The sequence below is a fragment of the Lonchura striata genome, chromosome 3 (genome assembly GCF_050655825.1).
Source record: "Lonchura striata isolate lonStrDom1 chromosome 3, ASM5065582v1, whole genome shotgun sequence".
In the NCBI taxonomy this organism is placed as follows: domain Eukaryota; kingdom Metazoa; phylum Chordata; class Aves; order Passeriformes; family Estrildidae; genus Lonchura; species Lonchura striata.
This window is the reverse complement of record NC_140705.1, coordinates 29360820-29382158: the sequence shown is the minus strand read 5'-3', so window position 1 is coordinate 29382158 and position 21339 is coordinate 29360820. Positions and strand designations below refer to the sequence as shown.

General features: G+C 35.1%; 1 protein-coding gene across 11 annotated transcripts in view; it reads right to left on the bottom strand.

The window, feature by feature from the left end:
- SMAP1 (small ArfGAP 1) overlaps positions 1-21339 on the bottom strand; it is a 91287-nt gene that overhangs the window by 19474 nt on the left and 50474 nt on the right. For 3 of the 11 annotated variants that reach the window (XM_085576393.1, XM_085576395.1, XM_085576398.1), the window contains 2 exons: positions 7478-7531; positions 2732-2816 (listed from right to left, as the gene is read on the bottom strand). In XM_085576393.1, the coding sequence (XP_085432519.1) occupies positions 2732-2816; positions 7478-7531 (139 nt within the window). The remainder of the gene's footprint in view (positions 1-2731; positions 2817-7477; positions 7532-21339) is intronic. The other 8 variants (XM_031504418.3, XM_077782349.2, XM_085576399.1 and 5 more) reach the window with 3 other exon arrangements.

Here is a 21339-nt window from a genome sequence, read left to right as displayed (position 1 = left end):
ACAAAAGGGCTCAGAACAAACACAAAAGTGATAATACAGTCACTGAGGATATTATGCCTCTTCTCCTATTACAAGATTTAAAGGTACAATTCTCCAAGGCATATTTTCTTGGAAATTTTGCAATTTGTAAAGAAAAGTGAGTTTCCTTTTAGAAAATTGCCCAGGTACAATTTTCATAGGATAAGTTCTATCTAAGGAAGTTTACTTTCTGATGGGTCATTATTGCAAAACCAACTGAGACAAAAAGAACAATGACTCAGAGATTAACACCATACCCAAAGCTAGCAGTGAGGGTTACTCAAGAATATACTTTGACAACAACCTGGACTGTTCCGAAAACCAAAATTATTCTAGCATGAATTCTGATCCATTAAAATTACTTAACCTGCTATCACACATGATTTTGAGCTGCCCTACTAAAAGCTAGTGCTACTCTTCACTTGCAGAAATGAAGTCCTAAGAGAATGAATCCTCATTAGAAAAAAATCTGCTCAGTAAGAAGAATGAGCTAAGCAATCATACCCATTTTAGTATTATTTGATATGACATATCAAACATTTTAATCAGCAGTGCATCACTGCAGCAAAAAAGGTGAGAGAAATTCTGGGATGTATCCAGGGGGGTTACTTGCTGAGGAAAAATTGTGATCATCCCATTCAACTCAGCAGTTCCCAGGCTTCACCTGGAGTCTGTGTCCAGTTCTGGCTCCCGCAATTCAAGACAGACACAGACTGGAGAGGGTCCAAAGGAGAGGCATGAAGATGGCCAAAGGGCTGCAGGACCTGCCCTGTGAGGAAAGACTGAAGAAGCTCAGTCTTTGAGATACAGTCTCTTCACAACACACAGAGAAGCCACACGGGGAAGACAGAGGGCAACAGGTACAAGTTTGTCAATGTAAGAATGAAATTTTTTACTGTGAGATCGATTAGTAGAACAACTCCAGAGATATGACCGAGTTCCCATCACTGGAGGTTTGCAGGTTGTGTCCAGATAGGATGCTAGTTAATCTCTACATTTCCCTCTCCATGCACTCCTTGGACCAGAAGGTCATTTAAGGTCCCATCCAACCTGGACTACTCTATGGTACTGAGTTGATGCGACCTCTCTTTTAATACTCTCTGAAGTCTTCTATTGCAGGTGCTAATTAAAAGACAACACTTGAAATGAAATATGTGGGTCTGCTCTCATTAACAAATATCTCATTTGCAGTTCAGTGGATTCCAAGTGCTACTGGCTTATTACACTGCTTTTCAATTTGTTATTTAAAAGATCTTTAAGCATCCCCTCCTCTAAAATTATGGGGTTTTAACATACATATTATAAACTTTGCCCTTTTTATATCTCACTGAAGAAGCAGAGCTGTTGAACACCAATTATAATACTATTTTCATTGCACATTACATCTCAAGTTAGTCAATGTAATCTGAGTTCATTATTGTATCATAAAGCAGTGTTACCAAGATACTTTTCCAATTATGACCAACAGAATACAGAAGCCTAACAATCTCAAAACCACATATTGATTAAATTTTAGGTTTTAATTAGATTATTCGTTTGCTAAAGGAAAATAAAGGAGAAACAGCTTTCCATCAGGTCTAAATTACTTTTTTTTTTCCCCAATAGGCTCATTCTACATTCGTTCTATGGTGTTAATTAAGATTTGCAAGCCTATAGTAGCAATTACTTGGAATGAGATATGGACAACATACACATAACCTGTGCAAAAATGGTACTTTACAGTTAGCTCTACATCAGAGGGAAGAAACCACGCATTTTGGATGAAAATGTGAATTTTAAAACATTAAAAAATGAGAACATTTTGTGTTTTGTCACATTATTCATACCTTGAAACAAAAAATTAAAGAGACCCCAAAACACTCTTCTAAAAAGTGAAGTTTTCAGAATTGCATTTAAGAGACTTATTAGCCTCTTCCAATATAATGTAGAAATCATGTGGAAAATTAAGAGTAACCATTACATGGATAGAAAGTGAATACATTTATATCCATTAACAACTTGTAGAAGAGTTTCCTAACACTGAATTTCAAAAGGAAATAAAAATACTGTAATATTTTATTCTTCATTTACATTTCAAGATTCCATCAAATGGAAAAAAACACATTTAGAGTAACACTAGGTAAATGAAAGACATATTTTTTGAGAATGGCCTATACACAACAGTATAGGCAGACAGTGTCAATTAAATTATTTTACTAGAAACTACTTTATTTACAGGACAAACCCATAGTTACCTGCCAGTCAGAAAAAAAAAAGGTGGATTAGATAAAAATGAATGATGGTTGCAGTCAGAACCGAACATTGAAACAGCCACTATTAAGTTTTACAAGGTACTAGTTTGACAGTTTACCGTTCTGTTAACCAATAGAGGAAATGTATGATGTCTTTTACAGATACATAATTCAGATGACCTCAGCATTTTCATTTAAAAGTACACTTATACCATAAACAATGAAATACACAAGGCCTTTGAAGATCACTTTGATAACTTCCTCTTCCCACAGGATCTCATTACTCTCCCCAACAAAACATAAGTACTGATATATCCACATCCCAATGGCATTTTCTGTTACAGTTTTAAATTCCTGCATGCAATCTTAAGGTTTTCAAATCAATTTTTCAGTAATCACAGAAAAAACAAAAGTATATCTATTAAAATATAAAATTACTTATCTACATTTGATTTAAAACCAAGCAATTTTGTATTGCTTACCAAGTCCTAAAAGGTCAATAGTGGGTTCTGATGACTTTTTTGGACTTGCTTTAGCTTCTGATTGCTGATCCTCTTTCTTCTGTGGCTTGTAAGGGAAAAAAATAAACACAAGTAACATGGCTGAAAATATTCAGAGCTTACAAAATTTTCATTAAAGATGCTGCTTCAGTATCAGAAGTAAAAGTCCTTTTCTGTATTTGTTTATCATAATGAATTTGATTTGTAATGAAGTATGTGGTAGTTATGGTCAAAAGGGACATGGAATATGACTGTAAACATTTATTGTTTTACTTTTACTGGTATGTACTAAATGTTTAAATAAATCTAAGTTTGAGGATGGCTTAAAATAAACTGAAGTCTTAAATTTAACCACTGCATGTTGTGCAATAGACAAAAAGCTGTCTATAATTTATCAGCTCATTTCACCAAACCAACTATACAGCTCTGCAGCATTGAAGAGTAAAAAAAAAAAAAAGTTTTAAAAAGCTTTAAAAAACTTTTTTAAAGCTTAAATTTAAAAATTAGAAGCATACTAATAACATCAATTCACATTTCCGCAAAGAACATCTGCAGAACATGCAGAATTTAGAGATACTGAAAACCAAAGCACACAACCTGAGTTCATGACCTTTTCATTTATAAACCTGAACGGTAATAACAGTATTCTTCTCCATCTGAAAAGGGAATTCCTAGTCTTTTCTTGCCTAGAGACGTGAAAATGTGTGATGATATTGTGAAATTTGACTATGAAAATTACTTCATAAATCTGTTTATAGTTCTCACACCAGTATCAGGCTGATCCCCTGAATCCATCAAAACATCAATTTCTAAAATGAAGATTAACTGGTTAATAATAGTGACATGACAAATGCATTTCTTCGTGTGTATTTAATGTGCCTTTGCTCCAAACTTATCACAAAAACCTGAAGTGGACTGGTTGATCAATAAGTACAGGCTTTAACTAGAAGAATGACCCAGTAACAGCAGCAGGACACTGTCAAGGCTGGGCAGACACCAACAGAATCTGCTTCACTCACACATTTAATCACATAATTAATGTGGCTTTCACAGGGTCACTGAAGCTCCTCAGGCTGGAGAAGTCATTGAATCTTAGTATTTAGTATTTGAAGAGCTTTAAAGTTCAATGCAATTGTATAAAGATCTGTTTTAGGTAATCTTTTACGTTCTTCCTCTCCTGCCAAAAAGGAATAAAGAGTAAGGAGCTTGGCATTTGTAAAGAGCAATGATGAAACTCAAGAGTATTGAAAGGCAGCCCAAGTGAACAGAAGCCTGTTACACTACAGACACTCTTCTTGAAAATCCCCACTGAAAACCTTCAGCAAAGATTCCAAATTAACCCAATTCCATTCCTGCAGGCACTGCAAACAGGTATCATCACCCACAATCTGACCCTTGCTAATCTCTCAGAGAAATACTTGCTCCCTCTTGCCAAAAAACCTTAGTATGGCTTTACATATCTTGCTCAAGATCCAGTTGTTTGGGAAATAGCCTGATGAAAAACAGTCCACAAATTCACTGATTCCATTGTGTATTGTAACTTTTAGCACTGTGTTTACAATCTGGAGCATAGCACACAGATTCCAAACGCTCAAAAAAAGTTATCATTTTTGAAAGCAAACCATGACAGAGTATCAAAATTTTTTAAAAAGTGACCAATTCAAAATGAAGTTTTCTACAACTGATCATATCTCAGTAAATATGCCATAAACCAACAAAATTATTATTATCAACACTAATGAGAATTAACAGTGAGCACTTCAAAACAGAATGTGCCATAAAAACCTTGAACATTTGAGTCTTCTCCATCTCTGTAAGAAACACTATGGGTCACAGAAGTTGTAAAAAGAAGCATTTCTGACATGCTCCATTATTTCATGAAACTAGCTTTTTTATTCTTTTGCTTAAACAGCTTAAAATTTATGAATATAGAATGATTTATTTCAACTGAAAAGAAAAACTGTTAGAATTATATTAAATGTGCAAATTTTCATGACACTGTAATAGATTTCTGATAACTACCTAAAACTGTAAGTTTGAAAGTATTTAAAGCTTGACAGGTTAGCTTTGAATGTAAACTTTTCACAGAAGTCAAACACTTCTGCATACATTAATAAGAACTAAAGAGAGAAAGTTCAAATACCACTTTCTTTTATTTGGTACTTAGTACTGTGGCAAATTAATCTCATTATCTAAACAAAACATTTAAAAATATGGGAGGAATAATCTACTTACTCTGCTTTGTCAAATAAACATTTTCAATACATATTAAACTCATATTTCTGTTTCATCACTCTCTAAATAAGAAAAGCAATGAAGATACAAGGTATAAAAATATTAATTTCTATTAAAAATATCACCCCTTAAGATGCCCTTTTCCAATATTGTAACTATTATTTCCCCATCAAAAGTTTCTGTCCCATTTTGCTCCCCTTGCCAGTATATAAACTACTAGATTTTAAGGTTACTTCATAGTTAATTACTTTAAGAAAAGCTGCAAAATTATTTTCAAGGTCATCAGTACATCAAATATTTCTAGCCATTAAAATACTGCTTTTGTTTCCTTGGTGAAGATTTTCTCCTTTTAGCACTACTCAATATCTTAGCAGCTACAAAGTTTTCACCAATATTCTAACCTTCACTCTGGAAAATGAAAAAACACATTAGTCACCTAACATTTACCAATAATTCATCTGTATAACAGCAGACACATAAAGCAATATTCAGCAGCTATCTGGAACAAAAGATCTTCCTCTTTAATTTTACCTGCCAAATTATTTTGTTCCCACATTCTCTCACCATAACAAACACCATTTCCTGGAATTTGCGATGTTCCTGTCTGAGATTTCAATCAATTCTGTAATTTGTTATGCCTTTATTTCTGTTTAAGATGCTTCATGGCACATAGAAGGGCTCTTGTGCAGATTCAGAAGACATTTGTTTGGTGCTTAAGGTCTGCCATGATTCACAGATCAACAGGGACTTCTCTAAAGTCATCTGCACTTAGGCATAAACTAGGTAAGGCACCAGTGGGATGAGTTAAAACAAAAAACTTGCATACGCACAATTACTCTTAAGAATACCTAAATGACCCTCACTAACATGCTGCTTCTTGAGAGTCTTGTTCTCTGTTCAGTCCCATAGATTCTGGCACTGTGGTCCACCCGGAGTAGATATAACAAAAAGCAATGGCTTACTTCAGTGCTCTGTAGCAGAGATCATGCTGTATTTCTGGGTTGAGGAGAGAACATCAAGAGGTCTCTTCCGGCACATATAATTCTGGCATAAACAAGGTATTGAAACTTTTGGACAAGAACAGAAAGGAAGCCACACTAGAGTCACTACAAAGTTTTGCTTCACATCAGAAAAAGAAACGTGATGTTTAATTTCCTTTTAGCAGTTTTGCCCCAGTAGGATCATTCATGACTAAGCTTTGTGTAGAGAGTAGCCTTTCAAGATATTAAGTACTGCACTCAGCACGGAAGTGTGCAACAAGAAAAACACCTGCATAACATTCCTTAAACTTACTGTTTAATTTAGTGTTGTGTTCTATCTAAAAAATACCACATTTTTTAGAGATGCAAGGTAGCATGATGAATGCTTAGGAGTCTTGCTGCACTAAGATTCATCTCAGTTTCTATTACTAGTTAGTCTCCTTGAATCCCACAGCAATTATTTTTAAGTATCGACACCAGTACACTCATAATAGATAACCTATTCCTTGTTATGTCCTTTGGAATAAGACCACTTAAAAACAGGAGACTAAGCAGCATTAAGTGAACTAAAAATAGCATTAAGAATCTGATAGGAAAAAGGCAAGTAGAAGGAACAGGTACGCAATTTTGTGCATTTATTTTCAAATGGAGCCTTCAAGGTTACTGGGGCTACTATTTTTTAATGACATTCAAGATTGTCTTAGTAATGTATGTGGGTTTAGTGAATAAAGTACATGGTTATAGCAATTTCTAGATGTATTTACTTCAGGTCATTTATTAACAGCTTCTCATTCAAAATAATTTTTATGCTGCTGGTACATTCTTCTGAAATACTGTCCTTGCAAACAGCAGAACATCAATACATCTTTGATATGCAGGTCTTACATGGCCATTTCTCACAGTTGTCACTAATAGGCACTACATTACCCTTCAGGGTTCTTCTCATGTTGGAGATCTACTGAAAGCAAGCAATGTCCACTGCCTTCAATTATTCTGAGATTACTGAAAACAGTTTGTTTGCAAGTATCATTGAAAGGAACCGAAGCCAAAACAAGCTTCTAGGAAGTTAATTCTTTCACATTTTCCATATGATCAGCATATTTTCTAGTATGATTTGGTATTTTTTACCTAAAAAACTTGAGTCCTTCTTATGAAAATAACCACAAAACCTAAATTAACTACCCCTCTATCAGCAGGTATTAGATACTTTGGCCAAATTAAGGAGGCAAATAAAGAATTAACCTTGTAACCTCTTACAAGTATTTTCACCTATAAAGCACATATTTTCAGTACAGGAATAGGGACACAGTCATTACTCAGATCCAGTATGGGCACTATAAATTTTTGCAATCCTGTAGATGACGATGACAGGTAACTGGGATACAATAATGTTTCATTGTTTTATTTTCCAATGCAGTCCTTTTAACCTCCCACTCTTCTTAAGCTCTTCTGCCAGTCCTTTCTTTAGGGGCAAAAAGCAAGACCCAGGGAACAACTGGTTGCTCAGTCTTACCTCAATACCAAGGAAGGCAATGGAACAACTAACTTGGAAACCAATTCCAGGCACCTAAAGGACAAGAATGTTAATGGAAGAAATCAGCATGGCTTCATCAAGAGAAAGCCATGCTTGACCAAACCAACACTAATTTTAACAGTGTCATGACTGGCTTGGCAGACAAGGGTGGAGCATCACAGGGTGTCTTCCTTTACTTCAATAAGTTTTTTGATGGCATTGATAACTGATAAATGTGCAATCAAGGAAACAATTCCCTATTAATGCTCCTCCTCTCATTTGATTCTTAGTATCCAGTGATGAATGACTCCCAGTTTTTTAACCAAATCATAATCCTGTCTGCTGAACATCTACAAAACAATAATGTGACAGTATGGTGCTAATACCACATCTGTAAGTAGTCCTCACACAACAAGATTAATCATCTTTCAGTATCTAAAAAGTAAATATTTAAAAATATTTGTGAAATCTTCATCACTCTACCTCTACCAAAACAAACAACTAAGAAATTATGCCTACACATAAGAAGCAGCATCACTTTCCTATTCAATTAAAATGGAAATGCAGAAATGAGTATTTGGACCGTCACCTAATTTCCCCCACACTGTAACTGTAAATCAACTGGCTTGAAATTACTGAATAAAAATTTATATGCTGGTAATCTCCATATACCTCCACAGTACACCTTGGCCAACTATAGGAATCTGTGCTAAAAAACCATCACAAACAAAATCCAAAAGCAGGCAACAGTGGAGAAGACCAGGTCACCTCTAACTTATCTGATTTTAACACAACCAAGTGGACAAGCCTACTTTAATATCACACTGAGATGATGCCTTCATTAGTGGAAGCTGCACAAGTCAGTCATCTTGTAATTCACAGAGATATTGTCTATTTAATTAATCTTGCTGATTTCCCTACCATTAGAAAATGCCAGGGTTAATCAATCTTGTTCATTTATCCAACATCAGCTCTAAGACATTAAGGTAATTTCCAGTCTATCAGGTTTTGATGGAAAAGCTATGAAAATCTTTATACTAAAGTTTTGAGGTTTATTCTGATTCAGTTGTGGCTTCATCCTTAAAGATGAAAAGAACACCATTGTCAGAACCTTCCCAATCCACACAGAATCAGAAAGTTTTCCATTCCATTTCCATGAGAAAGTTTTGCCTTACTGTGTCACCCTCCTTTATTCTTTCTTTACTAATTTTGTACAACAACAGAAGTTATATGAAAAAATGGGTAAGAACACCAGGTTAGGCCAACAACAAAAAAAAAAAAAAAAAAGTCGCTACTAGGCTTCAAATTAAGAAAGGAAAGTGCCATTTTACAGAAATCAGTGTTGTCCTTTGAGCTCTCACAATGTATTGCTCTCAATATACTACTAGTTACACCATTCTAGTTCAATTTAATTTATGTAAAATACTTTTCTTGAGTTAAATGAAACCAAATAAATCAGCAAGTAACAGTGTTAAGTATTTTATTCACACCTCAAGTTCTAGAGTTGATTGTTTACAGACTTGTTTCTCTTTCTTGTATGTTACTCTAAAGCAATTATTAGTGAATAAAGATGTTTCTTTGATGAGGGCAAGGGTACTGATAGGCTTTTTTACTGTATGTTTTTCAAACTAATTACTTTTATGGCTGGGATGGAACTCACATCCTTCAAAGTGCTATACTTTGGATTTGTGGCTACAACACACACTGTTGGTAACATACTGGTGTTTTGTTGCTGAGTGGTGATACTTTGATAACTGTATCATTTTAGTTTTACTAGCTTTGCACAATCATACCTCTTGTTTTGCTAACTTAAGCCAGCCAATCTCCAAGCACCTCGTTAAGTACATTCATATACACACACACACAGAGACATACATATAAACTTAAAAGTCACCAGTACTTCCTTTCTGGTAGATTTTCTTCACAACCTTCTCTTCCCTTTTTCTGGTACTCTATAGACTTTATCAAACAGATGCAAGGAACATATGAGTCAAGTGAATTAACCTATACACAAACCTCATCCAGCAAACTACAGTTTTCCCATCGAAGCTCAGTGTACACAAGCCTCAAAGATCTGAATCTGAGTATTACAGTTTTGCAGTTGACTCATCCAAAGGTAAACTCTAAGTCTCTGAAATGGGCAGCAATGCTTTCTCACAAAAACTTGAACTGCAAGGCTGCAGGAGATGGGATTGTGAAGAAAATTGAGTAACACCTGAAGCATAAATCACATTCTGTAGGAAGCCAGTGGGGTATTTCATCAAATTTTCTTCAGCCAGCTATTTTTGGAGATAACCATTAAATGAGTGATTCATTCTGCCCCAGAAAAAAAAAAAAAAAAAAAAAAAAAAAAAAAAGCATTGCCAAGTCAATTCTCCTTCTTCAACTGTACAAAGATTATAGTACAGCACATAGGATGTTGCCTACAGGGGACATATGGGCAAGACAAAAAGGGGGGTCAGTACCACTATGACTGGCTGTTACACACTTTTTAAATTCACATATGTAACACAATGCCATGAGGTCTATAGCTCCTGCAACCAAAGCTCCCTTAATGCAAAACAAGCTTGTCCTGGCTATTAGGTGCAGAAGATGGGCAGGGAAAGACAAGAGGCAAGTAGAAAGCTTTACACCTGCTTGCTTGGTTGACAGATCAGACAACATACAGGTGTTCTGGCAAGTGTTACATTTTTTATGATAAAACAGTAAGAATATTCAGATCTAGCATCAAATATATGGCTCTGCAGTTAAACCGACTGCCTTTTTTTAATTACTATTGTAGTAAAATAGGAAAATAATACAAGTTTGTTAAGTAAGTAAGGACACTGGTATCCTTTCAGAACATTGTTTAATATGATCATACACTCTAGGGCCTATAGTCTAAATCCATGAGCCACTCTTCTGCACATCCCTGTTCCCCAGAATTCTCTCCTCGGACAGGCAGCTGAGGGCATTTTGCACTGGAATTTACAATTGTGAACAAACCTTTTTCGTAAGGTCTGGTGCAGAAGTGCCAGCACACAGTGAAAATACTATGATTATTTTTCTTTATAAAAGGGAGAGTCAAGTTTCCATTTTCTGTTTCTGTAACCTAATGCGAGTTATCATCATATGTACAGATGTTAAGGGTTTAACAGTTCTAAAAGATATGACATTCAGTAAAAATGTAAACCACACCAAATACTTTAAAAACAAGCAGAATTTTGCCAAATTCACTACTGCAAGATGATAATGTAAATAATCTAGCAGATTTCAACACCAGCATTTAGGATTATCATTGACATTATTCTCATTTATACTATGTGAGAGCATTTAAAGGGGTAGCATACATAGTGCAGGACATAAGCCACATGAGTAATATCTCTAAAGTAGAAAAACACTTCAGTCAGAGCAGTCATAAGTTACTAATCTAAAAATCTCTTCTACCTTCAAGCAAGACATCAGTCACTGTCAAAAATCTGATTCATCAGCTGTCCAGTTTACTTATCTGCTCCCATTTTCCTTCACATTTTTTTCCTCAATTTTCCACTTTAATGAAAAATTCATACAAATCTAGAACTCAGTCTGTTTAAAATGCATCTGATTACCATTGTATTTCTAAGTCATATTCCTCACCTTAACTACAAGAAGCCTTATGAAAAGTGAAGATACATCAAATAATTTTGTGAAAAGCATTTCTAACTTACTTAAAAGCAGTTTCCAGTTTACTCACTAGAGCTCATATACACCTCTGTGGTTACTGAACAAAAGCTCTCCTTTGCTCTTAATACATAGGAATTGTATGCCCTGTGCATAAAGCAATTGGATCCCTCCCTCTTCATTACCTGCTTGCAATAAAATTTGCAGGGGAGCATAAACATTTGAGAATTGCCGTAAGAGAAAATAATGTTAGTAATTTACTATATCTTCCCATAGGTTTCTAGATATTATTTTTCCTGACAAGCTCTAAAAAGTTTAGTCCATATTGATTTACAGCATTACCCATGTAGGCACATGCTAGAATTTTTAAAGAATACTTTTATAGCTTTCATACCTGACCTGAAAATAAGTAAAAATTAATATTTTAATAATATTTTATTTAAATGGCATTAAAGATGAAAAGTGTTATATTGTTTATGCTCCTGTAAAATACCAGGACTTGTTTATTCAGATTTGCAACTAAAGATACAGAAATTTAGAAATCAGACTAACTCTTCAGAACTGACAATACTTTTAACAAGCGATGAACTCCTATTTTGCCTAACTAGCAAAAAAGCTAGAAAACTGATGTACTATATTGAGACAAGTAAAACTATGTTGGTATCATTGTGAAGTGGCATAGACTACAGCAACTCTGCAATCAAACTCTGATGCATATCTAATCAAGAGAAAAACCTGCATGTCAGCAACAACAAAAAAAGCCATAATTCTTATTTATCAAACTAGAATTATCTTGAACCAAAGAGCCAAGACAAGGGAAAACTGTTAATCGATTATTTTAGAGTCTATTGTGATTATTTCAGTTAATCACTCACAGACACTGAACTACTTTCACCTGGGTAAGCCTATTTAAGGCATTCACACTAAGTAAACAAACAAAAAAAAATTGCCTTTTGTTGTTGCTAAATATGATTCTGTATACATGAAGGTCCTTCAGCCAAAATACATAACCAAAAGAAAAATTTTTAAAGCAGTCCTTGATTGTTATTTTCACTTTAAAAAACCTGGGTATGTGGATTTCATTAGATTTTCACAGCTAGAGCAAGATACTTGAGCAAGATTATGTAAAATCCATTATATCTTTAGTAATTTGAATTAAAAACTTAATGGCAGAAATTACAGACCTTGCACTATAATCTTATTCCATTAATATGATTTTAGATGGGTCTAGGATAATACACTAATCATTTCCATGAAAATGGATTAAGACTATTCCTTTGTTCTTACTTATTGAACAAGCAGTACTAACATTGTATTTTAACTGAAATTTAAAATGTTAGCTCAGATCTCATTTACTTTAGTCAATATATTCCAAGAAGGCTTAAAACCTTTTATGTCTTGTACTTAGCTGAATTGCTTTAGCTCCTTTCTAATGCATCAGAAATCTCAGAGGCCCTTTTACCTTGCTCAAAATGACACATGAACCCATGTAGAAGTACTATTTCCTACAATTAAGTTGGCTTTCTTTTTATACTTGCTTCTGAGACTAGAGAAAAGTATCAGAGATAAATCCCTATTCTTTTATTCATGCATGAAATCTATATAATAACAACCACATTTGAAACAATAGTTCTGTACATTCAGATTCAAATATATATGGTTCTTAAAATGGAAAAGCTCAGAATAGGGTCTGAAAAAAAGAGGAAAAGCTCTTTTTCCTAAGTTGGATACTTGATAAAAGCACCAAAAGACAGCAAAATGATTCCTAGGTAATGGTCACAAGACGTAGCAACTTGAAGCTGAGCTAGGGATGGAAAGACTGCAGAACAGGAGAGGCACACAGTCTGAGTGCAGAGGTATTCATGTTTTACAGATTCTGGGGGCAAAGACTTGAGCAGAGTTTCCTGCAGCTGTAAATCTTTGAAATTACTGCATTTGAGCCCAAAAGCAAGGACCTGTTTACAAGGACATAAAACGCAGAGAAAAAGCTGTTTATCAACACTTTTCCTATTTTGTATTATCTTGTCATGGAACTTGATTTAGATAAAATGGAAGAATTCTGCTTTTAATCCAATAAAACCTGGGGTTTGCATCTTATAGATGAAATCACTAAGAAGCATAAAATCTTGAAAGATCCATCTAATCCAGTGTCCCGTTATGAGATCTATACATTGGGTTAGGGTCAAAGTATTTTAATGCATCTCAGTTTGCAAGCTGTGAAATGCAATAAACATGGTTTGTAACTTTGTAAGCTATTTTAAATACACCTTTAGTTTCCAAATAAAATATTATGTTTATATGAACTCAGCTTACACATTTCTTCTCGATTTCTATTGTGCTCATTAGCCTTAGCAAGATTATAATAATGCAGCTATATTAGTTCCAGTTCCTCATGGAACAATTTTCTTTTATAACTTTCCTTTCAAAAACTTTTCAAGTGATAGATAATATAACATCATTGTACCCCATCAGAACTAAAGGGCATTTATTTGTAATTCCTTTTTCATATATTTCCACATAAGAATGAGCTGTTTCAGACATGGTACCTCATTGAGCTCACAGTAAAAAAACAAAGAAATGCTTTCCATCCCTGTTCATGCAGGTATGCTTCCCAGAATTTTTGTTAATTATAACAGAAATGCTTTTATGTTTTTTTATGTGAAACTTCATTCAGTATCAAGACCCCCTACACCCTTAGCTAGCCATCAGCTCATACCTTAGAACTTTCCAGGTGCTTGTATCTTAATCACTGCATAGTCCAGTGTGAAATGGACTACCTGTTAACACACATCAGGTGTGATCACAGTATGTTTGTCTCTGGCAGCTGGTGTTACACATGCTGCCTTTGCAAATAGCTGGCTTCTAGATAATGGTCTCTGCAGGTGCTGACCCTCAAATTCCTCAGGCCTGCAGCCTCTTTCCAGTGTCCAGCACCAGCCTCTTACCCTACTTGTCCAGTAGCTGAACTTGAAGTTTGCAAGTGTTCACACACAAGCACAGCAGAGAATGCACACAGGCTCAGTAGTTACAAATAGCATTTGGCAAGAATACAGAATAGCCTGCAGAGACCAAGTGAAGGCTCAGACAACCCTACTGCCCAGCAACCTGCCCAACTACCAGCACATATGCGACTGCCCCTTTTTATCCACGTCCCCCCTGCTTCCTCAAGCTTGTTACACCCCAATCCACATTGATTTCTGTATTCTCATTTGGTCTGTGTCACCTAAACATCCCGTAATAAGCTGTGTGCAATATTCTGCCCCATCCCCAAACTCTAGTCTCTCTGCATCCCACAAGTCCTATACCCTATTATGCAATCACCCCTCAATTGCCTGGTATTCCTGGGAAGGAATCTTTTTCTTTGACCCACCTCATTACTTTCCTTGGATGTACTAGAAGCAGATCACTGGCTCTCTTTTTACTGATTAGATTACCCCACCCTCCGTGGTTGTTCATCTGCTTCTTACAGTCTTCATGTTTTAGTCAGTCTTACAACATCACACTGCATAGCATTTCCTAGAAACAACCTCTGAGTTAGAACATTTTACTCAGAATGTTGGACTACATACTCAGTGCGGGTATCATTTCTATCATCACAAACAGTATACTACAATACTTTATAAAGTATTTATAGTATGAAGTCTAAGCATACTATACTATTTTTCTAGATATACATTTGAAAAAGCCTCTCAATTAGCTCCACAGAAATTCAGTCCTTCCCATGACAGCTAACAAGACTGAAATAGCCCCACAGGTTTATTTTTCTTACTTCTGTATCAGCTTGTTGCTTTCCTGAACTACTAGAGAAGTTAGGAGAGAGCTGATGGGTACTTATCACCCTCATGTACATATACATAAGTCTGTTTCACAAATGCAGAACTTAGTGAGAGGGAGAGATGTTTAACAAATACTTATGCATCATTAGCTACATTAATTTCTTCAGCCAGTCAGGGTATTTTTCCTCAATTTTGCTCTCATTTCAAAGTTAATCACTTTGAAACAATTACTTTAAAGGCTAAGTAATTTTAACTGATCATATGCAATACCAAAATAGATTTCTCTTTACTTGGGCAAGCACCATTTTCTTCGTCTTCATTTTCCATACCATCATAATCTTTAACATGAACTATCAATAAGCACTGCAGCCTCCATCTCAAGTGGGAATGAGTCACGCTTCTTTCTGCTTCTAAAACTCCAGTTTAAATATGAACCTGTATGAAATTTCTGTATATTCTCAAATAGAATACTTAAATCATCCTTACAAAATGTAAAAGCCTTTTACAGCTTTTATCTTCACAGCTTCAAAGACACCAAAGTTTTTAAACTGGCCCTTCAGAGTGATATTACAAGGCCTCTGATTCATTTGTTCCATCATCCATTTCTACATTTATGCTAAGATTCAGCCCAATGTGTTTAATTTAAACAAAAATAATCCACTTTTAAACCAAAGAAAAAGATACACTGATATCTACTTACAGTGTACAAACTGAGGGTTAAATAGGTAAGACAAAAAAAAAAAAAAATCCTGTATTTTCTCTTGAACAGAAGTCACCCTTGTTACTATGCTGTGTAAAATACACTTTCTGCCAAGCAGATAAGCCTGCAGTACCTTACTCTGACATGAAGTACAATATTCTCAAGTTGAGAGACAATACTTGCTGAGCAGAGAGGCAGTTCATATTTATTTTACAACAGTACAGTGGCATGCCATGGGACCAACCTCAGAACTGCCCCATTTTCTTTTAACTTCAGGTACCTATTTCATGAAAGAAAAATCTCAAGTAAAACTGAAACACAAGCTTGTGCAGTTGCAATTCTTTTCTCAACAGAGCCAAGAGGTAATTCACTGCAGACAGGTTAACATTTCTGACTGATATTATGTAAGGTATTATCACTAAAGAGCTGCCGATTATTTGAAAAACTAGGCAACTGATAACTTTTCATCTGACGAAATTATCTAGTGTGAAAAACTTGTACACTTCCTTCATATTGTATTGAAAGACCCTGCTTCTACATCTACCACAGCTACAGTGCTATTTTCCAACTACCTTTGAGTTAACTTTGTGAAGACGTAATTATGCAGCAGTATGAATGCCAGTCATCAAAGGTTCCACACAACTGCTCTAGTGCCAAAAGCAACTACCAAAATGCAATAAATTCAACAGTCCGAAGAAATATTCTTTTTAGCAAAAAGACACACAATCAACACCTATGTCAACTACAAATTTAAGCTGGAAGACACACAAAGTTGTTGCATGACACCGGAAGATTGCTAAAATATCTTATGGCATATTATTATTATCATCATCATCATCCATTTAAAGCTTAAACTCATGTTGGAAATTTAATACTGCCAGTGACACCTAAAATAATTTTTTATGAAAAATAAGTCAGTGTCTTTACTCTTCAGTGAGATTTGCACTTCTAACAGGATTTCCCACTACGCCATTGCCCTATCTTGATGGTCACACACCATTAGCAAGTGAGATTAAGCATGTTCTATCTTAAGCATGGCAAAATGAAAGAGAGCACACAAAAGCACTTGATTGCTTTGCCCATGCTCCAGTACTTGCATTATTTAGGAAAACAAAGGTAGCTGATTATTCAAAACAAGATAAGCTTATTATTTCGAGCTACATTATTTAAATTAAAGTATTTTTCCTCTTATCAGATTCATCTTATCTAATCCTTATCCTTCTTTACATTCAGTTCCATGTATCAGTATGACTTAGGTAAATGCATCCATTTTGTTCTGGCACATTTGATTGACTGTACACAATCTAACTAGTACTGTAATTTTTATAAAACTTTTTACATGAGATTGTATATTTGCAGTTTTTATCATGCATGGTCCTGTGGTTTCAAATTTCTCAGAACATCTTTTTTCTAAAGACAGCATCAACCCATGAATAAGGCTGATTTAGGACATGCTTGTTTAAATGTGTTCACATAATTTTGTTCAATATACAAATAAGCATATGTAACATTGTCTTAATTGTCTCAAAGTTACCAGGAAAAATGATGAAGCTTATCACAAGCTGAAAATGCCATTCATTAATAAGTATTAACAACACAAGGCAGTATTATGTTTTGAACCTGCATGAAGCAAAAGTGTAACAGAGGATCAATTAAAACTAAGCAAACTTAAAACAGTTTTCTGTTAAAAGCAGTTTGGCAAGTTAAACAAAAGCAGATTTAACCAAAGCAGCCCTACTCAAGCTTTTTCGCATTGTTTTTAGATTCTACTTGCACAGAATTTTTAAAAATTACATTAAAATACTGTTCTTCTGCAAGACCAGAGTTGAGAGGATCAAGTTGATACAGCAAACACACATGGCTGAAGAAAAAAGTGATAACCTTCCTGAACACTGACTCCTTTTCCAACATCAAAAAGATAAAAACTTTTTTTTTCCTGACAAAAAAGGAGTTTCTTTCATTGCTTCTACCTGCAATATCTGTTTCTTAATTTCTTTGTCTACAACTGCAAATACGAAATAAGAGCCATGACAGATTAATTCCATTAAGTAAGACTATTTTTCATGGCAATCCTCAAACAGATAAGTCCTTTGTTACCTGCAAAAGGAATGAATAGCACAGTTTCAGGAAGAATCTAATTTGATTTGCTTTGCTCCAGATTAGCATTCAAAACAACCAAAGAACCCAAAAAAATCTGATCTCTTCCGTAAGACTGAGAAGGTATGATTAGAAATGTAAAACCAGGCTGGGAGAGGTCCACAGACTGTAAAATGCAGACTGAGAGAACAAGAAGCCTTAAAACTCTTCACCCATTGTGGGGGCAGGAGGCAGGGAAACAGGTTGCCCTATGTCTTATCACATACTCCTAAATCCTGAGCTTTAATTCTTATCTGCTTAGTCTGAAATTATGAAAACTAGGACTCAGAACATAAATAGGACTATATATTCAATCGGAGAGCAAAACAGGTTTCTATTTTTCTGTTTCCAGGATATACATGATTTTTTAAAATTATAATTTAAAGTTATTACATTTTATATAAATATAAGAAAATATATTCTAAAAATAAATCACTTGGAAATAATGCTAATATATCTAGAGAAATGTTATTGTCAACTGTTCAAGTGCTTTAGCAAATTATCAACAACACAGTATCAAAAGAAAGAAAACATTTAAACTGTTTATAATGGAATTCTGTATTTAAATTATCATTCAGGTCAATATTTGTGAATTCACTTATTCTTACAAGTTAAAAGCAAACTCTTAAACAGATCACTTTCACCAAACTGGTGTTTAGGTGGACACAAAATATTCTGCAGGCTTTCATTTCTACCATGCATTCTTACTGCACTACTCAGTTCTAAAGAAGTGAAGAACATTACAGCACTATTTGGTCAAACTCATTTCTCCTCGTACAAAATTATGATGATAACTTGTAATATTTTGGATAAGAAAATTACATCCTAGAGAAATAAGGGCGACTGATAGTTTCTTTTGCCTCAATAGTCCAACAGGTTGGACTATTTGTGGGAGTTTTAGGTGTCTTTGGGGGAAAATAAACACCATCCTAACATGCCACATTAATCTCTTCTTATTTGGTTAAATAAGTATTTGAGATATTGTTTTTCCTATACAAAGGTAAAAGCTGCTAGTACGACTTGCCCCCAACTTTTGAAGGGTTCTCCAGTACATTTTGAAGGCAAATAAACCAATGTCTGTACCTCTAATACAGGCAATCTGGTGTTGCCTGGTACCAGCTGACTGAGAGGCAGCAGCTCACTGTTACTGCCAAGTTTAATCTGCCAATTTAGTCTTCATTTTGGGGAAGAAAAACAGCATTTGATATACTACCATTGAAAAATGACCTCCAACTGACCCATTCCTGTCACTTGAAATAATTTTATACAAAAGCAAGAACCGGTTTCAAATTCAAAATGCAATATAATAAAACAAACTAACTCACAGTGTCATTTTGCACTTCAGTTAATCAAGTGTAACTGATGCAGTCTTTCAGAACCATTAATCATCCTGGTTTAGCAGAATGAAAAAAAATCTTTAACTTTGAGTGTTGATATTAATCAAAAATCTTTGAGTGTTGAGTTTGCAAATGCACAAATACTTAGTGAAGAAAAAAAGTTATTTGTTCTTTATACTCTAACAATTTAACTTCACTGTCCCACTACAATACAATCTTGTCTTAAAGGGGCTTACTTCCATAACTTAGATGGTCCTCAACATGCAGTATTTTACAGAGAAAACATCACAATATTTTCATAACAGTACTAAACTCCTGTGAAACCTCTAAACTAAACAGCAGATAAAGCTACACAGTGCTGAACCCAAACACTTCCAAAGCATTCAGTGTCACGGACTTAGCTGAACTTTCTAATTTTGGATATTAGAAATACTTACCAAGTTTTCCATGGACAATTTTTCAAATAACTTCTGGCTTAATTTGGGGTTGCTAGCACTGTTGCACATTACATTCCCTTCATTTAAAAATTAGACTACATATAAAGTTCAACCCTACACAAATCTGAACATTTAGGCACACCAATTTTCTTCTTCTTTATTCTGGGAGCACTCCAGAGCCTCAGAGCAGCATACCTAGTGATGCCTTTTTTATTTGAATTGTACTGTGGAAGTACATAACAGATATATCTTGAATAACTAAACAGTCCTGGTTGCTCTGAAATTCAGTAAGTCATTCATACAGATCAGTCCAACTTTGTTCTAAGTAGTGCAAAGCCTTTACTAAATGAAATATTATTCCTTATATTCTCTGACTGCTGGTGAACAATATTCCTCAGCTCATGCTGCACTCCTGTTTACCCTGGGGGCACACTGTCTCCCAGTTCACACACTGGCCATGTCCCTGATCGCTCAGCCCCAAAGACCTCATCTACTTTGCTGTGCTCCCTTTCAGTGGAAAACAGGTACAAGGCAGATGGAGTGCACACTGAGCCTGCTCCAACCTGCTGTATGAAGAACAGTGTGGAGCTTACCTGAAGTGCTCCTCTGTGCTCCAAGAAGAAACTTTACCTAAACTATCTACACAAGTTAAACTTTATTTCAGGAAACTTCAATGAGGCATTGAGAGCTCTCTCATGCACATGTAGAATACTTATACTGCATATTCTTTTTTCAAATAATTCTAAATTTAACACATCCACTTACTCAAGGATTAACAAAAATTCTACTGACACCAGAAATAAAAAAGGAGTTTAGTGGTTTACTCTCCTCCTGAACCAAAAACTTGTTAAGCTTAGTAGAAAAGAAAGGGGAAAAAAAAAAAAAGAAAATCATGGCTGATCCAGGAAATATCACTACCTTCAGCTGTGCAGAAGTGTAATTAATAAGAAGGGAAACCTCCTCAGCTGCTGATGAAAGGGCAGGCAGGATAATGAAGTTTAAAAATGGCTAGCAGAAGTCAGCTGTTTTTTCCTGCTTACAAATTAAAGATTTTCTTATGTAACTACCAATGAAACATGTAAGACTGGTGGCCAACCTACAGACTTTCTTCCCCTCCCCACTAATAAATGCACTCATGCAACACGAGATTTAGTTTTATAGTCAATTTAAAATCTCTTAACCTTAACTGTCTGTGCTGAACATGTAAAACTTGCTTTCACTACATGACAGCCTTATGCTACTACGCTGCTATTGGCCCATAGGAAACATTAAGAAGTACACAATTAGCTCAGTTTGATTATTTATTCTTGCAATTCAACACATTTGTTATATTGCCAAAGATTTGCACTTCTGTTGCTTGCAAACAAGCTGGGCTTTGAGTGAACATGTCAGCTTCAAATAACCTGGCCCAGTTTTCATGTCATGAAAAACTACATTACAATAATTTTGTTACAGAAGTTTACTTGCAGTATTTTTCCTGTTTCTTTGAAGTAATTGTAAGGATAATTTTTTTTTTCAGGCAGAAGCACTAAGGAAACTTGAGATCTGCAATTGTGGAAATAGCCTTGCCAGAGAGGGAGGAAAGACCATGGGTAACTTATGTAAGTTTCTTAACTTTCTTCAGGTGGACTAAAAAAAACCTTATGGCTGCCAGTAGCTTGGCAATGTCATGTGTTTTATTAAGAGTTCTGCAAATCTGATGTGGAACATCTTGTTGTTGGCTGCTTCTAATAAAATGTTAATCATTGGACTAGACTCAGTCAGTAGCTGACATAGTAAAATCGTGTTATATCACAAATTAACCCAGTAATCTCATCAAAGTGAACAGCCCACAAAA